At 49.9% G+C, this 21,115-nt stretch overlaps 1 protein-coding gene across 2 annotated transcripts; it reads right to left on the minus strand.

The window, feature by feature from the left end:
- Positions 1-1,087: 1,087 nt before the first annotated feature.
- Positions 1,088-17,170, minus strand: Fbxo46 (F-box protein 46). 2 transcript variants are annotated; one of them, XM_055615478.1, is made up of 3 exons: positions 17,107-17,170; positions 5,496-5,671; positions 1,088-4,273 (listed from the first exon to the last, which is right to left on the minus strand). In XM_055615478.1, exon 3 carries the CDS (start codon positions 4,191-4,193, stop codon positions 2,382-2,384), a length of 1,812 nt encoding a protein of 603 aa, XP_055471453.1. In that variant the 5' UTR covers positions 4,194-4,273; positions 5,496-5,671; positions 17,107-17,170; the 3' UTR covers positions 1,088-2,381. The 2 variants fall into 2 exon arrangements, with proteins under 2 accessions (XP_055471453.1, XP_055471452.1); XM_055615477.1 differs by lacking the exon at positions 5,496-5,671 and having other exon boundaries at positions 17,107-17,166.
- Between the last annotated feature and the right edge of the window lie 3,945 nt (positions 17,171-21,115).

A 21,115-nucleotide genomic window follows, 5' to 3' on the forward strand; every position in this document is an offset into this window, starting at 1 on the left:
GGGAACTGCCTTATCAACTGAGTTTAGAGAAGGTTATCCCTAAGGCCAGTTTGGTGAATGCGGTTGCTTAGAAAACATACCCCAGGAAAACCACAGATGGTGGGAACCACTCGGAAGGGCAGCTGAGTCACCTTAGCAGATAGAAGGTGTCCATTGGTTTTCCTAGTCAATTTCAGCAGATTTCATGGGAGACTTAGCCACAACGCAGGACATAAACTAAGCTAGGTGTAACGGCATGGGTCTGTTAATAACAACTCACAAGTTCAAGGCCTGCCTGGGATAGAATGAATTCAAAACCTGCTTGGAACAGGCTGAGAATGTAGCTCAGTGCTGAGAGTCCCTGCCTAGAATCCCCCAGTGAGGGGCTGGGGGGTGTGGCTCAGTGGTAGAGCCCCTGCCTAGAATTCCCCAGTGAGGGGCTGGGGGTTTCGCTCAGTGGTAAAACATCTGCCTAGAATCCCCCAGTGAGGGGCTGGGGGTTTGGCTCAGTGGTAAAACATCTGCCTAGAATCCCCTAATAAGGGATTGGGGGTGGGGGAGGGGGTAGCTCAGTGGTAGAGCACTTGCCTAGCATGTGTGGCCTCAACATGACATATACACAAACACACAAATTTACTGTCATATTGTGTATAAGCTGACACGAAACACATGAATTTCTTGGGTCTGTGAAAAGGCCTCAGTAGACAGAAATGTTTGTTGCATAAGCGTGATGGTCTCAGATTGATCCCTGGAACCTACAAGTGGAGAGATCTGCACACGAGTGCAGTGCCAAGTGAGTATACAAGTGAGTACTTGTATACTCACACATCACAAGCACCAGATGATATGAACTCAGAGATTGCCTGCCTCTGCCTCCCAAGAGCTGGGATTAAAGGCGTGCACCGCCATGCCTGGCAGAACCCCACTCCCAGCATGTCTCATGTAAGGAAAAATGAAGGGGTGGAGAGGTGGCTCAGTCAGCGGAATACCTGCACGCAAGCAAGAAGATCTGAAGTCCAAATGAACATAGATCTACGGAGAGTTGAGCATGGTGACACACATCTGAACTGTGACAGATCTGAGGTATTCACAGTGAGTGTAGCAACTGCCCTGATTATACAATAGGGACAATCAGGAATTCCTTCAGTCATAGACCACAGCCATAAGGGGCCCCTAATGCTGGATTCTTCAAAGAAATAAAAATCATCTTGTTCAAGCTTCTACTATTTTGAGACATTTAAAAAATACTAACTGACAGATGATAAATACTAAGTCCCTTTCAGGCTAAGGGACTTAGCTAGGACCCCTTCTTCTTTATCACCCCACCCTGCCAAGCACAGACCTATGGGTCTCTTCTGTTACCAGTTCCCCTCCCTTAACATCACAGACCAGTCTGGGCCCAGCTTTATAAATACTGATTTTATAGAAAGGACCAATTCAAAATTGGTCAGATGCCACACACTAGAAGTTTCCAGAACCACAAGGAAAAAAACAAAAACTCCGAAAAAAAAAAAAAAAACAAAAAAAAAACAACAAAAAAAAAACCCACAACAAAAATATCTTGGACCAAACTGCCTAAAAATCAAGGTTCCAGGTAACCAAAAGATTTTAAAGAAAGTTGTAGCTGGGGGCAGAGACCCTAATGCCTCACTGAGTACCCCAAGTACAAGATGAATCACTGAGAAATTCAGACTCCCTGTCCTTGCCCTCTGGCCTGCTTGCCATCCAAGAGTGAGGCAAGGGCTTCACAGCTTTACTGGGGAAAGAGTGACAAGAGCATAAAGGGAGTTTTCTACACTGCGGGGCTCTCGCTCCTTTCCCTAGAGGGAAGAGGGAAACTCTGGTAGTTTGAATTTCAGAAGAAAACATTTTTTATTTAATGAGGAAAACATCTAGAAACGGTGGGCTCCCTCAAAATAGTGCCAACTTGAATTGTGAGCTAAGGACCTGGACATGGCACCCTTGGAGCCTGCAGCGTCCTGGATAAACACAGCTCCAAAGATAACTGGGGGAGGTACAGAATGGGGAGGGCCAGCTAGAGGAAAGCCTCAGGTGGTACCAAAATTAGCTGCCGTCTGCTCCCTGCTGGTGGGTCCCTGGGATGGAGAGACTCAGGGCTGGGATTGGGGCTGGATGGAGGCAAAATTGAGATGCTGATAAAAAACAAACAGAAAAAAAACAACCCTCTCTGAGGGTTCATGGCCTTGGCTCTCAAGAGTAGAAAACCAACAGAGGTCAAGCAGGGTATTTACCCCAGTGACCCCCAAACCTAGTCCCAGTTCTGGTGGGAGATCAATGCTGCATGGACTGGTAGGTGTTGGCTGGGGACTCAGTTCTGTGCCCCAGCTCCCAGCAAAGCGGGCAGGGGCTAGGTATGGCAGGTGTCTCCTCATTGTCAGGCTTCACCTCCCCTCTTCCCGGCCAGCACGGCCGCCACCCACCCCATTGCAGGGCAGTACCCAGTTGTTGTCATGCAGGCCCAAGCGACAGCCTGGTGTCTCACGATCGGCTCTGCGGCAGCACATCCAGTAGGAACGTCCATAAGGCAGGTCATGGTGGTAGGGCTTGGGGTGCCAACGGCACAGTGACACGTCGCCCTTCTCATATCTCTTTCGGCACTGCTTACAAGGGTCATCGCGGTAGAGTGGGTCCCGGCTCCAGCGAGAGTCCGTGGCGCGTACACCGAAAGCCTCGATGATGCCTTTGAAGTGGTGGCACGTGCACTTGAGGGCTGCCAGGGCCCGGGTGGGCAGGAAGCTGAAGATCTTGACCAGCACGTGCTCAGGCAGTAGCAGCATATACTGCCGGGGCTCCAGAAGACGCTGGATTTTAAAGCGAATCTCCAGGAAGTCGTGTGACACGTGCCGGTACAGGCGGCACAGAGAGGTGTCCGTTGTGCCCTCAGAATCGTCAGGGCCTGGCACTGTGCTTGGTGTATCAGTTGGGGGTGGCTCAGGAGGCCCTTCTGGGCCCCGGGACTGGAGGAAGAAGAGCTGGCCAGGTGGGGGAGGTTCCTCAGGGCTCACTGTCAGGCACACAGTCTCTTCCTTCACGTTCTTAGTGCCATCTTTGCCAAAGAAGATACACTCATCCACTACACCAGTCACCACCACATCCACGTGGAATCCTGATGCACCACAGTCCCGGGCAGGAGGTGGAGGGGGTGCTGGGGGAGTGTCCTGAGGCCTGGCTGGGGTTGGTGTCTCAGCCTCACTGGCTTCGTCGGCCCTGGCCAGTAGGAACTCCACGTTGCTGGGAAGGGCATCCCTGGAGGGACTGATAAGCTGGTACAAGTCGCAGGTGATTTTGTCTTTGGCTCGAGCCCCAGGTCCAGGACTACCAGGGTAGGGACAACCAGGCCGACCTGCGCCCCCATTGGGTAAGCTGCCATCTGGTGAACGGGGTTCTCGGCCATTGGAGATGCGGAAAGCTATACGCACTTCACCAGGCCCAGGGCCTGGCCGTTCCTCCTTCCGGAGACCCTTGGTTGGAGGGCTGTCCCGCTGGGCCTCAAAGTGGGCCACTGCCTCAGCAACTCGGCTACAGTCACCACCACCAGACCGCCTTTCTGACCCTAGACCCTTGGCTGGTCCCCCCTGCTCAGCTGATACAAACACCACAGGAGCTGGGGTAGTGGGACGTGGGTAACTCTGCAGGGCCAGGGCAGCTCTCTGTTCCACCAGGGCCACCATTTCTGCTACAGAGAGCAGGTCTACGTCATCCCCGGATGAAGTGGGGGGGGCCTCAGTGGCAGGGGGCCCTTCTTGGCCCCCTGGGTCTGGAGGAGCCTTGGTGGGCTCAAGGCAGCGCCTCCTTCTCTTAGCTTTGGAACTGTCATTGCCCCAGTGCCCTTTGACTTTCATAGAGCTAGCCCGGCTACCTCCACCACACTGGTGGGCCACAAAGAAGGCCACCTTCTCCTTTGTATTTCCAGGCTTGATAACATACCATGTGTCCAGCAGGACTCGACCCTCATCACCAGCAGCTGCTGTAGAGAGGAGTGGAGCATGCGGGGAGGTGGGGGCTTCTGCAGCCAAGGCAGGTGGTGTGTTCTCTGAGTGTGCAGGCCCGTGATCAGGCTCAGTCCCGTTGCTTGTGTCAGGGCAGACTGGCGGCTTGAGGGCTGCGGAAGGTGGGCACGGCTGGTTCTGGGAGTATGTGCCGAAAGGCCGGGGGCACCAGAGCTGGAAGGGCAGGAGGCTGCCTCTGTCCATGTTGGTAGGTAATGGCAAGCAACAGCAGGTAGTCACTGAACCTCAGGACCAGGATGGTGGTGAGGAGCGCCACAGGCCACCTGGAGACATAGAAGGTTGGAGCACTTAACTAATGATGGCCTTTCTTCCCAAGACCACCCACCTCGACTTCTTCAGAGAAGACAGTAAATTAGAGCACGGAGCACTGTGTGCCTCAGACAGTGAAGGGTGCAAGCCTAACCCCAGTATGTGGAAAGACAAACAGGATTAGAAGTTGAAGGCCATCCTGGTCTATATGAGACCCATCTCCAAAACACACAAGTGAGTGCAAGACAGCGCACACACAAGGACTCATACTTTCAAACTCTCTTCTTTGACTAGAGATGCGGCTCACAGTAGGAGCCACTGTCTCGAATACCCACCCCCGTAAAGGGCTAGGAGCATGGTTCTGCAGTACAGCAACAGCACTTGCCTGGCTCTGCCTGCCTATCTGGTAGGCTGGACTGTGTCCCTAGCATGGCCAAGAGAATAAAACTATTCCAGCCCCACATCAGGTAAGCAGAGGGATGCAGCCAAATTGCCTTTGTTCATAGTCCAGAGCCCTCCTGTCCTTTTTTGAGACAGGGTCTCTCTGTGTTTAGACCAGGCTGGCCTTGAACTCAGAGATCCACTAGCCTCTGCCTCCCATGTGCTGGCATGACACCTGGACTGACCTTTAACCTTAAGGAAAAGTACCAGCCTTATCAAGCTACATTTGTGTCTCTATTAGGTGGTTCCTGGTTTCTCCACAATTACAGCTGCTGGAGCACAATGACAAATGGATCAACTAGGAAGGAGAGGAAAATATGAAGCTAGAACCAGACAGGCCCTTAAGAAATTCACTCTCCACTTGTTTTGGGTCATGAGGTTCTTAAATATGACAACAATGGCTCTTTTTATCCTTTTGAAGATATGGTCTCATTGTAGCCCAGGCTAGTCTTGAACTCACAGCAATCCAATCCTCTTGCCTCATTTTGGGATTACAAGTGTGAGATACTATACTACAGGTTTTTGAGGTTATTTTTTGAGACAGGATCTTACTCTTTAGCTCCAACTGGCCTGAAACTCACTAAGTAATCCAGGCTCTTGTCAAACTCCTAGCAATCAACTTTGCCTCAGCCTCCCAGGCACCTGGGATCCCAGCCCTGAACCATAGCATCCATGGAAGACACCCTTAATACTGATTCTTTTTTGTTTTGCAATGACTTGCATGTATCAAATGATCTGAAGATAGTTTTGTTAAAGAGTATGACAGCAACATTTTCCATTCTGCTCTCTACTTACCAGTAAGCAGCATACCCCTAGTCTCCATCTTTGCCCATCTCCTTCCAGACATCTCAACATGAAAATAACCCTCCAACAGGGCATGGTGGTGAGTGCCTGTGATACCAGAACTGGAGAGGCTGAGGCAAAATGATGCAGAGTTCCAGGTCAACCTGGGCTACATAGCCAGACCTTTTCTAAAAGTAAACAAACAAGCAAACGAATGAATGAATGGAAAAGAAAAAAGGAAGAAAATAATCCTTCATACTTTTATATCCCGATGATGACAATGCAACGCAGAGGTAGGTAAACTAGGCAAGAATTAAGCCCAGCCCATTGCCTGTCTTTGTAAATTAAGTTTTATGGGAACAAATTATGGCTGCTTTCACACAGAACGAGCAGAGCTGCATCAATAATTGTACGGCCTGAAATAATTCATTACCTAGCTGGTTACAGAAGTTAGCTGATGCTGTAGGATAGACTGCCCACTCTAAATGCAGACAGTTCTGATACACTAGCACTTCATGGCCCTGCAGATGCCATTCAAAACTCAGCCTGCAAACACTGTCACCGTAACAGACCCAATCTTGAGAAACCTTACCCAGGGCTGGAGAGATGGCTCAGAGGCTGGGAGCACTGACTGATCTTCCAGAGGTCCTGAGTTCAATTCCCAGCAACCACATGGTGGCTCACAAGCATCTATAATGAGATCTGGTGACCCCCCTTCTGGTATGTGGGTGTACATGTAAGGAGAACACTGTATACACAATAAATAAATCTTAAAAAACAAAAAAACCTTACCTAGCCCTACCTTCTCCTACCCTCATTTCCAGTATCTCAATGTCCCACCAAATATCCAGACTTTTTCAAATTAACTTCAAAAATCCAACTTCTTCCTCCAATATCCGACCAAGCCTGGTGGCACATGCCTGTAACCCCAGCATTTGGGAGGCTGGGACATGAGACAGGATAAGCAGTTCCAGATCAGCCTGGCTATATAAAAGACTCTTGCTTTAAATATATAAAAATAAAAACCAAAGTGGTGCAGGCCTTTAATCCCAGGACCTGGGAGGTAGAAGCAGGCTTTTGACTCTGAGAGTCAAAAGCCAGCCTGGTCTACATTATCTAGTCCTAGGTCAACGCGGGCTACCTAGACCCCCTGTCTCATAAGTAAATAAGAATAGGGGCTAGAGAGATGGCTCAACAGTTGAAAGCACTTTCTGCTCTTGCAGAGGACACAAGCCTGGTTCCCAGCACCCTCAGAGTCCCGGAGGATCCAATCTGGTCTCCACCGGCAACAGGTATGTATGTGGTACACAGATACATACGTAGGCAAAACAACCATACACAAAAAAACCTAACAATAATAAAGCAATACGCCATCCAGCACAGAAAAACCAGATCACAAGTAACTTTTCATAGGCCTGGAGATACACAGCAATACCCGAATTTCATAGGTGACTCAGTGGCTCTCCTAACACCCTCCGCTCATTCCCGATGCCGGTCCTTAGTCTACTCCTTCATTCCCCAGAAGCCTAGGAACGCTGAAAGAACTAAACGCCCTCTTTAAAAAGCAATCCCAAAAGAAGTACATGTCAACATCCCTAATGGAACCTGGAGCGGTACAATAGCAGACGCGTGTCCTGCACGCTCCCGCAGGCTTTCTAGAGGTCCATCGCGGCTCTGCGGGGCTCTGGGCGGAGAGTCTCCGCAGCTCCTGTGTGCAGATGGGACACAGAAAGGAAAGTGCCCTCCTGTCCTTGGTCACAAAGGTAGGAAGTACTCAAGCCCAAGCATTCTGGCCCCGAAATACTCATCTTGCGCCCACCAGACACCCGAGCTACAAAGGACACCTCTAAACCGCAGCCAAGCCTCCCACATTACAAAATAACCAGGACCCAAGGCGTTTCTTCAGCCGCGGGAACCCTCAAGTACCCCATCCACCTCAGCAACTTCCCCAGGCGCTCAAATATCACTTAGGCGCAAACAGTGGCCCCCCAATCCTGGACCGCCTCTTTTCGACCCCCCACTCATGACCGCCCCCCCCAACCCGGACACGCCCCCCGGAGCCCTCACCCGCAGCGCCTCCCGCAGGCGGCAGGGAGAATGGCGGCCCCAGGCATGCGCACTCGTGCCGCGCGGGCTGGCCCGCCGCAAGCTCCGACCCGCCCCTTTGTTGACAGATGCGCGCGTGACGGCCGCGGCCAATGAGCGGCCGCGGCTCAGAGCCGTGCCCATATAAGGAAGGCCCTGGAGAAGGGGCCCGACAGAAAGACAGGAGGAGTAGGCGGGAGGCGACGGCAGGGGAAGGGCGGGGTGGGGACGGCAGATGTAAGGGAGCGGAGACAAGTTCCCTACTGCTACACTGCCGAACGAAACCCGGGCTCCGACACGGGCCTCCGCACTTAAGGGGAGGAGAACTACCAGACAGTCCCTTCAAACTGAAGTCCTGATTGACTTAAAGATTTAAAGGGCCACGCGGCCAGGGAATCGAAGACTTGGGGCAGAAAGAAGTATGTGGGAGGGACGTCTGGGACCCTGGCTTTGTCTACCAGATGTGCTATGCGTGCAGAGGTTTCTTGGTGGGACACCGGGGGCTTAGTCACCTTACCTTTAAGCAGAAAGAGCTGTAAGCCAACCTGGGCTTATTGTGTGACTGTCGTAAAATTTTAAAAAATGCTAGAAAAACGGAATGAGCAAAATAACATCACCAACAACCCAATCCACAAATAGGCAAAGGAGAGGCTGGAGGGATGGCTAAGCGGTTAAGAGCACCGGCTGCTCAGGCAGAACCCAGCTTCAGCTCCAGCACCCACAAGGCAGCTCGCCTGTAAGTCTAGTTCCAGGGAATCGGCACCCACCTTTAACGCGGCGGGCAGTGCATGCATGCGCTACACAGACAGACCTGCAGGCAAACACACACGCACACACTATTCAAATGAGTGGGAGAAAGCTAGGATGTAGGAAATAAGAGGTAGGAGGAACAGGAGTTCAAGGCCAGCTTGGGCGACATTAGACCTTATTTCAAAACCAAAGAACAAATTCTACCCCTGTACTGGTCCCCACAGTCACTGCATTTGGCATTGAAGGCTAAGGTAGCTGGCCATGGGACCTGTCCATTTTCCCTTACACTCACTACAGGAAGACAACGGGAAGTCACTCACTAATGACTTCTAATGTATCTTAAAATTACAGACATCTTGCACTGTTTGTGGCCTGTGCCAGGCTGATTCAGGAGAAACCCAAAGGTGGCCTTCAGTGCACTGGGGGGGCCTGGAGGGGTGGTTCATCAGTTAAGGGTGTGTATGGCTTTTCTACAGAAGCCAACAATTTCAAAGATCTACAGTTTAAAGGTTTATTTTTATTACTTTTAAAGTGTGCCTGAGTGTGGGTATGTGCATGTGAGTGTGGAGACCCATAGATGAGGGCCTTGGAATTACCAGCACCAGTGACACTGGGAAACAACTCCGGTCCTCTGGAAGAGCTGCAAATGCTCTTAATGGTTAAGCCATTTCTTCAAACATAATCCACAATTTCAATGAGAATCATGAACACTCCAATCACAGGAGATTGCCTGAGAGAGCAAATCGAGAGGAGTACAGCCACACACTCTATACCCTCGTTAAATGATCCCAATTATTAGAGAATGCACATTTTCACACAGATGGAGGTAAAACCTTGCCTTTGACAAGCACTGAGGTCCTCCTATGGGCTAGTCCTAGGTACATACAACACTGGGCTCAGAGGAAACAGGAAAGACATCCACTCACAGGCCACATAAATACATTAATCACAGCAGCAGTTAGCAGCACAGCACTTAAAATTAACCACCTGAATTCTCAGATCTCTCTCCGGTTTTACTCTGGCCTCAACCTCTTTAGCACTGGGAGCCCAAGCTCCTTCCTCACCGATGTGTCTCATTTTCACGTCTTTATTTGGGGTCTATGTGTGGCATACAAATGTGTGGATGGGAGAATACAAGTGCTTGTGAATGCTCATGACTGTGTTGCAGGCAGAGGGCATCACCAAGCGTCTTCCTCAATCACTCAGCACGTGTTTTGTGTTGGGACAGGGTCTCAACTACATAGCCTTGGCTGGCCTACAGCTCATTTTGTAGAGCAGCCTGGCTTTCAATTCACAGATCCGCCAGCCTCTGCCTCCCCCGAGGTGGGATTAAATCGTATCACTATAACGGGTTGCACCTGGCTTCTGAGACAGGCTCTCTCCCTGAAACCCTGGCTGGGTAGTGGCTTTACTAGGTTGCCAATGAGCACCAGGAATTCAATCCTCCCTGTTCTGGGATTACACTGTGCATGGCCATGCCTGGCTTCTTAGGTGGGCTCTGGGATCTGAGCTCAGGACTTCATGATGCAGAGCAGGTACTTAACCAACGAAGCCAGCAGTTCTTAACCCATCACATATCCTGCCTGTCAGGTCTTTACATTACGATTCATGATAGTAGCAAAATTAAAGTGAACTGCATTAAAGGTTTGCAGCGTTAGGAAGGCTGAGACCACTGAGTTAAGCCATCCTTCCATCCAAACTCAGGCCCTTGGTGAGAACAGCAAGCACTTTTAATGGCTGAGCCACCTCTCCAGCCACCTCTTCCAGGCTAGGAAGGAAGAGAACTCTGAGGCAATGCTGTCCAGACTGCCCGTGCTCCCTGGCATGGATTGTATCACTAAGTCCGCAAGGCCATCACAGTCACTGTTCCCTGCCTAAAGTACTGTTCCTCAACTACAGCTCAACCTTCACCTGCCTCCGGCTTGGCTCAGATGGCCTCTGGGAGGCCTCTGATCCAAGCCCATAGCTTCTACACAGCAGACACATACTCTCAACCCTCAGTTTTTCTCCTTAGTGCCTATCACTGGCCACTGTACTAAAAATACTTTGCTTGTAAAGTGTGTTGTCTGCCTCTCCTTATTGAAATCAAAGCTTAAGGGCTGGCATTTCCCTTTGTCTATGCGGCTTATCTCAAACTGGAGATCCTCCTGCCTCAGTCTCCTCAAGACTGGAAATGACAGATGGGAAATACTATAGCTGGCTCGGCTGGCATGCGTGTATCTCCTCTTCCTAGTACTTGCCTTACTGAGGCACAGTACCCCACATCCCAGCCCCTGGAAACAAGCACAGACAGGTTCTAGGTCCCTGCCTCAGGGCAGCTGAATCCAAATGCACATTTCATTAAACAGTCCAGGCCACCGTGTCCACTGAAGTTCAAGAAGCAGTGCCCTAGCACGTGGGAGGTGTACAATATACATGGCCTGGATGAGTGACTCAGTAGATGACCTGAATGCTGGCCAACTTTTCCCTGTCCACTACTGCAGAACTCTGCACAGCTGGCCGCTGCAGCCAGGTGCCCTGGAAAATCCCACCACCTCCTTCAGGGGCATCCCTACTACCTTCCCAGGCTATCCCGGACCTCTTCCTCACCACCATTCTGTTTCTAACATCTGTCCTCTGTCACGGCTCAATAGCAATGAGCTAGGTAGGTGAGAGGCTCTCTCCCCTCCAGCCTCCACAGGTTTCAGGAAGGTTGGGATCTCTTCCTTTGTAGCTATCCTGGATCAGCGAGTGGCTCACTCGATGCCTCAGGGGTCCACAAGCCTTGCTCATCATGCCTTCCCCGCCCCACCCCTGGCTTTTCAGCCTGGGTGTCATCTTCTCTCTCTGAAGTTCTGACACCATATCATCCTCATCTCATTCTACATTGTGAAGAACTGGATTGCTGGCCAGCCCCTAAGGTGGGAAAACTGGGACACAAGGAAGCAACCTTGCCTGGTTTCTGTCTGCTTCTAGGATCTCTAGATGCCCAAAGGGTTAGATAGCTCTCCCTGAGGGTTATTGGTCAGGAACATCTTCAAAGCAAGCCTGATAGCCACATCTGGGATTCTAGCTCTTTGGGAGGAGGAACACAGGTTCAAAGCCAGCCTGGGAAACTTTCAGGGAACCCTGACTCCTAAAAAGATAGTGAGGGTGTGGCGTGCTCCCACACGGATGGATGGCTCACCATCATCCTTAGCCTCAATTCCGTAGAGTCTGGTGCCTTCTTCTGGTCTCTGCAGCACAAGGAACACACACAGTGCACATACATATATGCAGGCAAAACTGCTTATATATAAACTCAGAGTAAATAAATCTTTGAAAAATAAACATGCTGAAGGTCTGAAAAAAATCATCGAGGACCAATGGCTGCTACTACAGAGACTTCTTCTGCAACCCAAGCTGGCCCAGAAGTCACTACAAGTTCAGGCTACGTTGGAACTCCCAGCAATCCCCCTGTCTCAGCCTCCCCTGTGCTGGGATCACGTGTGTATGTCACTGTATCAGGGTGGCCCTCTTTAGTTCACATTCTGACATGAAACTGATCTCTAGGAGTCACCCACGAAGCCCAGAAAACTTGCCTCTGCTGCTGCTGGGTCCTGAGCCTTGCTTATTAATTTAAAAGACTATACTGTAGGGGCTGGAGAGATGGCTCAGTGGTTAAGAGCACTTGCTACTCTTGCAGAGGACCCAGGTTTGGTTCCTAGTGCCAACACAGCAGCTCACAACTGTTTATACCTTCAGATCCAGAGGATCCAGTGCTCTCGCCTGGCCTCAGGGCGGTGCATACACACGGCGCACAGACATACATGCAGGCAAAATAACCACACACAGAAAAATGGACTAAAAACAAAAACAAGGCTGGGCACGGTAGCACATACTTTTAATCCCAGCACTTGGGAGGCAGAGACAGGCAGATCTCTGTGAATTCAAGGCCAGCCTGGTCTACAGAGTGAGTTCTAGGACAGCCAGGGCTATTATACAGGGTAAACCTGTCTTGAAAAACCAAACCAAGGCCAACCAAGGAAACTCTGCCGAAAAGAGAAGAAAAGCCTACACTGTGGCAGGTGCAGCTCCAGGCATCGGGGACACACAAGGAGCAGGAGACTGGGCGCCTTGTCCTCAGGGGCTGACATACTAATTGGATAAAGGGAAGATAAGCTCACTGGCAGTTTCCAGGCAGAAATAAACAAACACACAAGGGCTGGACTGTGTGGAAGGCGAGTTTATGTTTTCAAGTCAAGGAGGCAGCGACCAGTCAGAGAAGCCATGTCCTTTTCCATATAAAGGTAGGTGTCAACAGCAAACTCTTCACAAGTCGTGCTTTGAGGCCTAAGATAGTTTTGCTACCACAGCTAGTAATCTGCTGTCACACGTGGAATACAATAACTTTAGAGGCAGGCGTGACATCGCGTGCTTCAGGAGGCCGAGGTGAGAGATCCCTGAGCTCTCAGGGCCAATCAGGGCTACAGAGTGAAACTGTCATAACAACTGGGGATGAGCTGGGGTTGAAGAGCTGGCTGAGAGGTTAAGTGCACTGGCTGCTCTTACAGAGGACCCAGGCTCCATTTCCAGCACCCACATGGCGGCTCACAAAGGTCTGTAACTCTAGGTCCAGACTCTCAAAAACACAAGAACAAATAAATAACAGCAGCTCAGTCTGCCTATAAAGTGCTTGCCAGGCAAGCATCAAGACCTGGATTTCATCTCCTTCACCATGAAAAGAGCCTGGCATGGTGGCATATGCCTTTATGACCCCACCACTATGGGGACAGGGATAGGAGGACCCCTGGGGCTTGCTGGTACATGCACACACAGGCATCATGTGCTATATGGTCAAGCCTCAGACAGGCACAGGCTGAAACCCAACCTAAGACAAGAGCATGGGACCTGGAGCCTGTGATCCTAGCACCTGGGAGGTAGAGGCAGGAGAATCCAGGTCATTATCAGCTACATAGTTGGTTTAACACCAGCCTGGGCTGTGTGAGACTCTTCTCTTAATAGAGGAAAGAAAAACAACAGCCACATGTGGTGGCCCAGGCTTATAATCCCAGCACCATACAGCTGGTAAAAGATGACCAAAGGTTTGGGACCAGCCTATGCTACAGAGTCAGACAAACACACGCGGCTCCTGCCTTTTCAGCTCAAGGCTCAGCTGGCAGAGGTAGGCAGATCTCTGTGAGTCCCGGGACAACCTGGGGACTGACATATTGAGTTTCAGAGCATTGAGGCTATACAGTTAGAACACGCCTTACAAAAAGGGGAAAAAAAAGGCAAATATAATTGGGAATCTGACTCGTTTTTTCCTAAGACAAACAAGTGGATGGCACGGGGTGTCGGGAGGAGTCAGTTCACCCAGTTGTGACACACAGGGCCAGGGACAAGTGAGAGATGTTTGACTTTACCCTAAAATAATTTACAAAAGAGTGGAGAGACCCTGTTAAAAGCTCTCAGGTGGCGGCAGGAGAAGAGACAGGCAGGAAAGGACCCTGAAACCTGAACTCAGAGCCACTAGTGCCGAGAGAACAGTGCCCTGGCATTATGGCAACAGGGAGCCCTAAAAGGTGAGGCTAGTCTGCCTACAGTCCAGACCTGGCATCTAGTAGGATCTGGCCACTTAAGCAAATCCCAGTCCAGCAAGGTGACTTGTGGGTACAGTTAGTTGCTGACAAGCCTAAACGACCTGATTTCCACTCTCAGAATCCACAGGGCAGGAGGAAACCGGTTCACACTGACACCCCCCCCCCCCGGTGTCCCATAGTACACACTATACAACAGCTTTTTAAGTGAACCCTCATTTTTCCTCTCCCCTCCCATCTTCTTTCTTGCTTCCTTCTTTCTTTCTCTCTCTTTCTTTCTTTCTTGCCCAGGCTAGCCTCGAACTCCTGATCCTCCTACATCCATCTTCATTGTGCTATGATTACAGGCTTGTGCCACCACAAACAACTGAAATGTGTTTTTCCTGAAAGAATGAAAACACCAGAAAGTTGTCATACTTATAGAGAGCACAACACACCAGGTAATTTTAAACACATGCTCTCATTATCAACTCTTTAGGAGGACATCATGGGTTAACTGTGGTCTCATTTTACATGTAAAAAACATGGAGGCCAGACATGGTGGCGCACACCTTGAATCCCCACTCTTGGGAGATAGAGGCAGGTGGATCTCTGAGTTTGAGGCCAGCCTGGTTCACAAAGAGTTCCAGGACAGCCAAGGATACATAGAGAAACCCTGTCTTGAAGAAAAAAAAGAAAGCAAAGAAAGAAAAAGAGAGAGAGAAGAGAGAGAAGAAGAGAGAGAGAGAAGCAGGTCTGCTCCAAGCAAATGCCCATGCTAGGGCTGCTAAGATGGCTGAGGTAGCAGGCTCAGTGGCCAGCGTCCACACCAGGCAGCCCACAACCACTTGTAACTCTAGCTCCTGATGATCCAACCACCTTCTTCTGGGAGGCACATGTACAAACCACCCATAGCACACACAAAACAAATATCATTTGTTAGCTGGGTGGTGGTAGCGCAGGCCTGTAATCCCAACACCTGGGAAGCAGAGGTAGGTCAACCTGTATGGGTTTGAGGCCAGCCTGGTCTAGAGAGAGAGACAGAGAGAGAGAGAGAGAGAGTTCTAGAAGAGCCAGGGCTACACTGAGAAACCCTATCTTGAAAAACCAAAAATAAAAAAAAATAAAATTAAAAAGCTCAAATAATTTCAAAGTGAACTACAAAGTTGCTAAATTCCCTAGGCAAGACCCCTGCCTGGCCTGACCAAAATATTAGAGGGCACACACACACAACAACAACAACAACAACAAGAAAACCAAAAATCAAAACAAACAAAACCCCAACTCAGTTGTCAGCAGTATTTCTAACTCACTGGAAGACCTGGGCACTGGGCCAGACCTGGCAAGTGAATTATTAATATTTGGTTGGAGACAGATTGAGTTTCTGAGCACCTTTCTGAGAGTCTTGCTTAGACTCAGGAGAAGGGAAAGGTAAAACTAGAAAAATCAGGAAGGGGTGAGGTGGGAGGGGCATGTCCAATGCTCCAAGGTTCCTCTACCTTCTTTATGGTGCTTCTCATTTGTTTTGGAAACAAAAGCATGGATGTAATTCAGTAGATAGAGTACTTATCTAGCATGCACAAAGCTCTGGGCTGGATCCTCAGCATAGCATAAACCAGACATGGTGGTGTAAATCTGTAAGTCCAGAAATCAAAATATGGAGGCAGGAGGATCAGGAATTCAAGGCCTCCCTCAGCTACACAGAGAGCTTGAGGCCAGCCCAGAACACATGAGTCCCTGTCTCAAAACAACAACAAGAACAAACAATATCTAGTCTAGGGTGATGGTAATTCTACAGCACTCTGGATCCTGAGACAGAAAGATCAAGAGTTAGGGGCCAGCCTGGGCTACACAGTCTCAAGGCAACAACACATGTGTACTGTACACTTGCTCTAAGCATTTCCCAAACATTACTGCTCTAATCTCCCTAACCTACCCAGGTTATGGATCTCATGTAATAGTTGGAGTTAAGAGTCCTAAGACTTGCTCCAGGTCACACAAAAGAATTAAATCTTCTCTGACAGGTGCTCTGGGTGTCCCCACTCACCCTATCCTCACTATAAACAGTGGGGACTGAATGAAAGCAACAAAAGCAGTTCTGACAGGGACTGCAATTCTAGATTTGCCATTTGATGCTGGCTGACACCAAGAAAGCTGCTCAAACTCTGTACCCCTGCTTCCTTCTGTAAAATGGAGTACCTCCACCTAACCCAATGAGTTAACACAGACAGCTAAAGCCAATGCTGAGCATAAACAGGTGCCAGCAGAAAAGGGGCGGGAATGGGGCGTCCCCTCCACAAACCGTGTGTGTACACACAGACTACTGTCAGGTTTTGATAAAACGTCTGGGGTCCGGACTGAAAAGTGGGGTTAGCAACTCGAACCCAGTCAACATTCAACATCCCTGGGATGGGAGCTCCCCACCGAGGCTGGGACTTAAGTTTCCTACCGAAAGCCGAAAGTATCAACTTGTACCGAGCCTCCCGTTAGCTATCTTCACAGTGGCCTCATCACACAGATAAGGGCACAGAAGCTTACAGAGAGACTTGCTAGGTCACAAAGGAGGCAGAATGGGGAATCTGAAAGCTGGACTGTCCACTCAAAGCACTACTCCTCTCCATTCCACTGGTGCTAGAAGGGTGCTAAAGGTTGTTCCTACGGATCTCTTCTGGCCACGTCAACTCAGAGTTCTGTGTCTGGAAGTTTCTGGTTAGATTAAGGCACGATTATCGACAGCCACGTTCCTAAACTCGCGAACCCTACAACGCCTCCTGGTCCCAGAAGCTAACCCACGGCATCGACGAGTTCTGCCTCCCAACTCCTTAACTTGCCTTGCCGCCCCACCTCACAAGCAGAGACCCAACCCAGTGCATCTGCGGTTAGCTCTTCCTTCACTCATTTAGCCCCGACTCCCATGTCTTTCCATGAACACCAGGCTAACTAACCCCTCTCGAAATTACCCACGTCAGGATCTCTCACCTGTTCAGCCAGGACTCCAACTCGGAGCCTCACTCCCCCAGCTCCGAATCCCTTTAACAGTCAATTTCAAAGCTCGACTCTCTCCACCTCCAAGACCCCTCCCTAGCCCCCATTCTTCTACTCCCTCGGGCTCCCGTTCCTCTCAATCCCCACCCACAGTGCTCTCCCCACGCCCGGCCCTTTGAGCCTCAGTTTGCTTCCTCTAGAACCCAGGTCCTGAACCCCCTGTTCATACTCCCCAGCACCCGCAGGACCTAGCTTGGGGCTCTCACCATCTCCCCGCGCTGCAGCTTGCTCGACTACGCGGGTTTCCCCCACTCGCTCCTCTCCAGTCTCCCCTTCCGGGTTCTCGCCCCGAAGCCCGCTGGGAATTAGAGTACAGGCGGCCACGGACTACAGCTCCCAATATGCAGCACGGTAACTTGGAGGTAGACTAGGAAAAAAAACTAGGCGGGCTTAGACATAGAATGACTCTAATTCCCAGGAGGCAAAGGGAACATTGAGTTGCGCAGGCGCAGAAAATTCTCCCTCTAGGCTTTCTGGGAAATAGAGTCCAGCCGCCTCCATTTTGGCTCGAGGCCCTTGAAAAGGAAATTGAGGCTAGGTCAAAGAGATGAAGGATGGAGAGTTGAGAAAGAACAGATTTATCCGGTTTTATTTATGTGAATGAATACATAATTGACAATATATGCGTTTTCCCAAGCTTCCCATCTTCATTCCTCACTTCCTTCTCACACCCCACTCTTGCCTACTACCTCCTCCTAATTCACAAATAAGAAAAACAAGACGCTGGAGTGAGGAGAGCCTAGACACTGTCGGACCGTCCACATCACAGGTAGAGCAAAACTTCCAGAAAGGCAGGAATCTCTGTGTGTCTTGGTTAGGCACCCAGAACAGTATTGAGTGAAGAGTTCATACTTTCTGATCACTTAGTAAGAATTACCCCAAATTTCTTACATTTCTAAAAGTCTGCATTTTTTCTGGAAAGTACTCTGAGCTGAGATAGTTAACCCCAGGTACTTGTCATAGTTAGGTTGCTAGAAAACTTCTGAAGATTTCCCCCCACAAAATTCCGTACCTGTATATTTGAGAATGAGCTTTCATTTGATTATTTGTGTGGGTATGGAGGAGGTGAGAGGACAGCTTTCAAGGAGCTGAGTCCCTCCTTCCACCATGACAATCCCAGGGATGGAACTCAGTTCGTAAGAACTAGCAAGCTGGGGCCGTTATGCACTGAGCCAGCTCATCAGCCCAGGAAAGCTTTCTTAACATGCACAGTTTGGGTCTGCCAGTGTGGCGCATGTCTTTAATGCCACCATTCTGGAGGCAGAGTGTGGTATATATCCGTGAGTTTGAGGTTAGCCTGAACTACCTACATGCTGAGCTCAAGGCTGTGAGACCCTATGTCAAAAGATAAATAAAACTGGAAAGACTGCTCCGCTGTTAGAGCACATACCGCTCTCCCCGAGGATCTGGATTTGCTTCCAGCACCTGCCTGTAACTTCAACTCTAGGGGGATCGGATGCATCTGGCCCCTGAGGACACCTGCACTCATATGAATACACCTCTCCCCCCCCAAAAAAAAATGTGTGTATATAGTTAAAAATAAAAATATTTGTTTAAATAAACAAATAGTATAGTTTGTAGCCTGACTTGGTGGTGCGCTCCTTGCATTCCAGACAGACCCGGGACAGAAGGATCACAAGTACTAGGCAAACTTGAGCTACGTAGCAAGACCAGACACTAAAAAGGTTACTTTGTTTGCATCTACAGGAACTGGTATCTCCTTCAGGTCTACAAAGGAAAGTTGGCAAAGTTACCAGCCTGAGCAAAGTGCTTGGCACATAGTGGTTTTTGATCGTATCTGTGCTGAAGGGAAAGTGTGGGCCCGGGACACAGCGGGGCCGGCAGGGGGAGTGCTGACACCTAGCTCTTCCGAGACCTGCCAAGACCTGTTAGGGGAAATACGGTTAGGGGCGGGGCGAGGCAGGGGGAGGGGCGGGGCAGGGGCGGGGCCTGAGAAAAGGGCGGGTAGCGAAGCAGGAGCTGATTAGCCGGCCCTGCGGGGCGCGGGAACAGGAGCACGTGTCAGAGCCGCAGCCGGCGCCCTGCCCCGGGTGCGCGTGCGCATGGCCTGCCTCTTTCCAACACCTTCTCTGCTCCCGCCTCGCACCGCGTGGCGGGAACGTGGAGGGGCGTGGCCTCGCCTCAGGCGCTCCGACGACGTCGCGCGGCCCGCCTCGCGCCCTGCCATTTCTCCCTCAGCCTCCGCCTCGGGGGGCACGCGGCCTGCGTCCCTGGGACCCGGCGCGAGGCGCTGCCTGAGCCCATCGGGCTTTCCCAAGCGTGGGCCCGGCGCCAAACCAGAAGCCGAGCCTTAGCGCCATCTTGCAAGTCTTGAGGCAGGTGCTGGTGGCCCGCGGCTGAGGGGCGGGGGACGCCCGGGTCTCGCCGGCCTGAGGTGGTGTCGCCGGGGTCATGCCTTCCGGCCGGGGCCTCTCCGGGAGCGGAGCAGGTTTGAGGCTAAGCCGAGGTCTGGGGGACCCCTGGTTAAAATCGGATTTCTGGAACGTTCTTTCCGAGCGCCGTGGAAGACGTGGGGTCTCCTGTTCGAGGCTCGGCTTTCGGGGGATCTGGAAATGTTAGTTTGGGGTTCCAGAGTTACTATTTGGAGGGTCAGCCATCTAATTTGACAGGGTTGAGGTGAGGACTATTGAGGTGTGAAAGTAGGATCTGGGGTGGGACCCAGTTTGGGTCCTTTGAGAACTAGGTTTAAGGGCTGGAGTTGACCTCTCCCACTGAGTATAGACAGGTGTCAATTTAGGGTTCCGGTCTCAGCGGGATGCACGCGTGAAATCGACGTTTTCTAAGGAGATCGCAATTTGAGGATCTGAAGGGACAGTTTTAGGAGTCCAGAGATATTTATTGTAGGACATGAGAAACGCTTTTTTTTGGCGGGGGGGAATGGGATCTGGGCTTTTCAGCGTTAAGGTTTGTGGTTTGAGGTGGGTGTGGTAATTCACACATGTAATCCTTCCTGAGTTGGAGTCCGACTTGGACTACGTGTGTGTGTGTGTGTGTGTGTGTGTGTGTGTGTGTGTGTGTGTGTGTGTAAGTTTGTGGTTTGTCATCTGATATTAGGATTAGGCTCCTATTTGAGGGTCAATACTCAACATTTTGAACATCCAGAATTTCAGTATTAGATTTTCAGGATGAATAGATTTAGGAAGCTTCTTTTGGGGATTTGGCTTTCACCTAGGAATTTTTATTTATTTGTTTGTTTAACTATTTTTGTGGTGGGGTTTTTTGCTGGTTGTTTTTTGAGACAGTGTTTCCACTATGTAGCCCTAGAAGACCTGGAACTCACAGACATCTGACTGCCTCAGCTTCCTGAGTCCTGAGATTAAGGTGTGGTCCACCAAGCCTGGCTCACTTTATGATTAATTTTAAAAGTTATATATTATATAAACATGTTTATTTTATATATTATAAAACATGTTTATATATGTTTTGCCTGCATGTGTGTGTGTTTGTGTGTGTGTGCACATGCATGCTACATGCATGGAGTTTCTGGAGTAGACCAGAAGAGGACATCAGATCCCCTGGAACTTGAGTTAGAGACAGTTGTGAGCCACAGTGTGTCTAGGAATCAAATCTAAGTCCCCTGAAAAAGCAGTCAGTGCTCTTAACTGTAGAGCCATTTATCCAGCTCTTACTTTAGGATTAAAAAAATATTTATTTATTAACTTGTTTGTTTGTTTGTTTGTTTATTTTCATTGGTGTTTTGCTTGCATGTATATCTGTGAAGGTGCCAAATCCCTTGGAATCGGGACTTCAGGCAGTTGTGAGATACCATGTGTTTGCTGGGAATTGAACTCAGGACTTTTGGAAGAATAGCCAGTGCTCTTAACCTCTGGGCATCTCTCCAGCCTCTCACTTTTAAAGTCAGTTTTCATCTATTAATATCGCTATCTAGCTGGGTGTGGTGGCACATCCCTTTAATTTCAGTGCTGGAGAGGCAGAGGCAAATGAATCTGTGAATTCAAGTGCAGCCTAGTCTACATAGTGAATTCTAGGACAGAGCTATAAAGAGAGATCCTGTCTCAACCTCCCACCCCCACCCCTTTCTAGAGGTTTCAAGCCATTTTTCAGACTAGACAGTCTTTATTTCAGCCTCTGGCATCCAGTTATTGATGTTTGAATTCTGAGATAAATGTCTGGAAACTTGATGATTTTGGTTTTAGATCCAAATTTTAGGAGCTTAAATTTACCATTTGGGAT

This window comes from Psammomys obesus, unplaced genomic scaffold, assembly GCF_907164565.1.
Source record: "Psammomys obesus unplaced genomic scaffold, mPsaObe1.curated_primary_1811, whole genome shotgun sequence".
Classification (NCBI taxonomy): domain Eukaryota; kingdom Metazoa; phylum Chordata; class Mammalia; order Rodentia; family Muridae; genus Psammomys; species Psammomys obesus.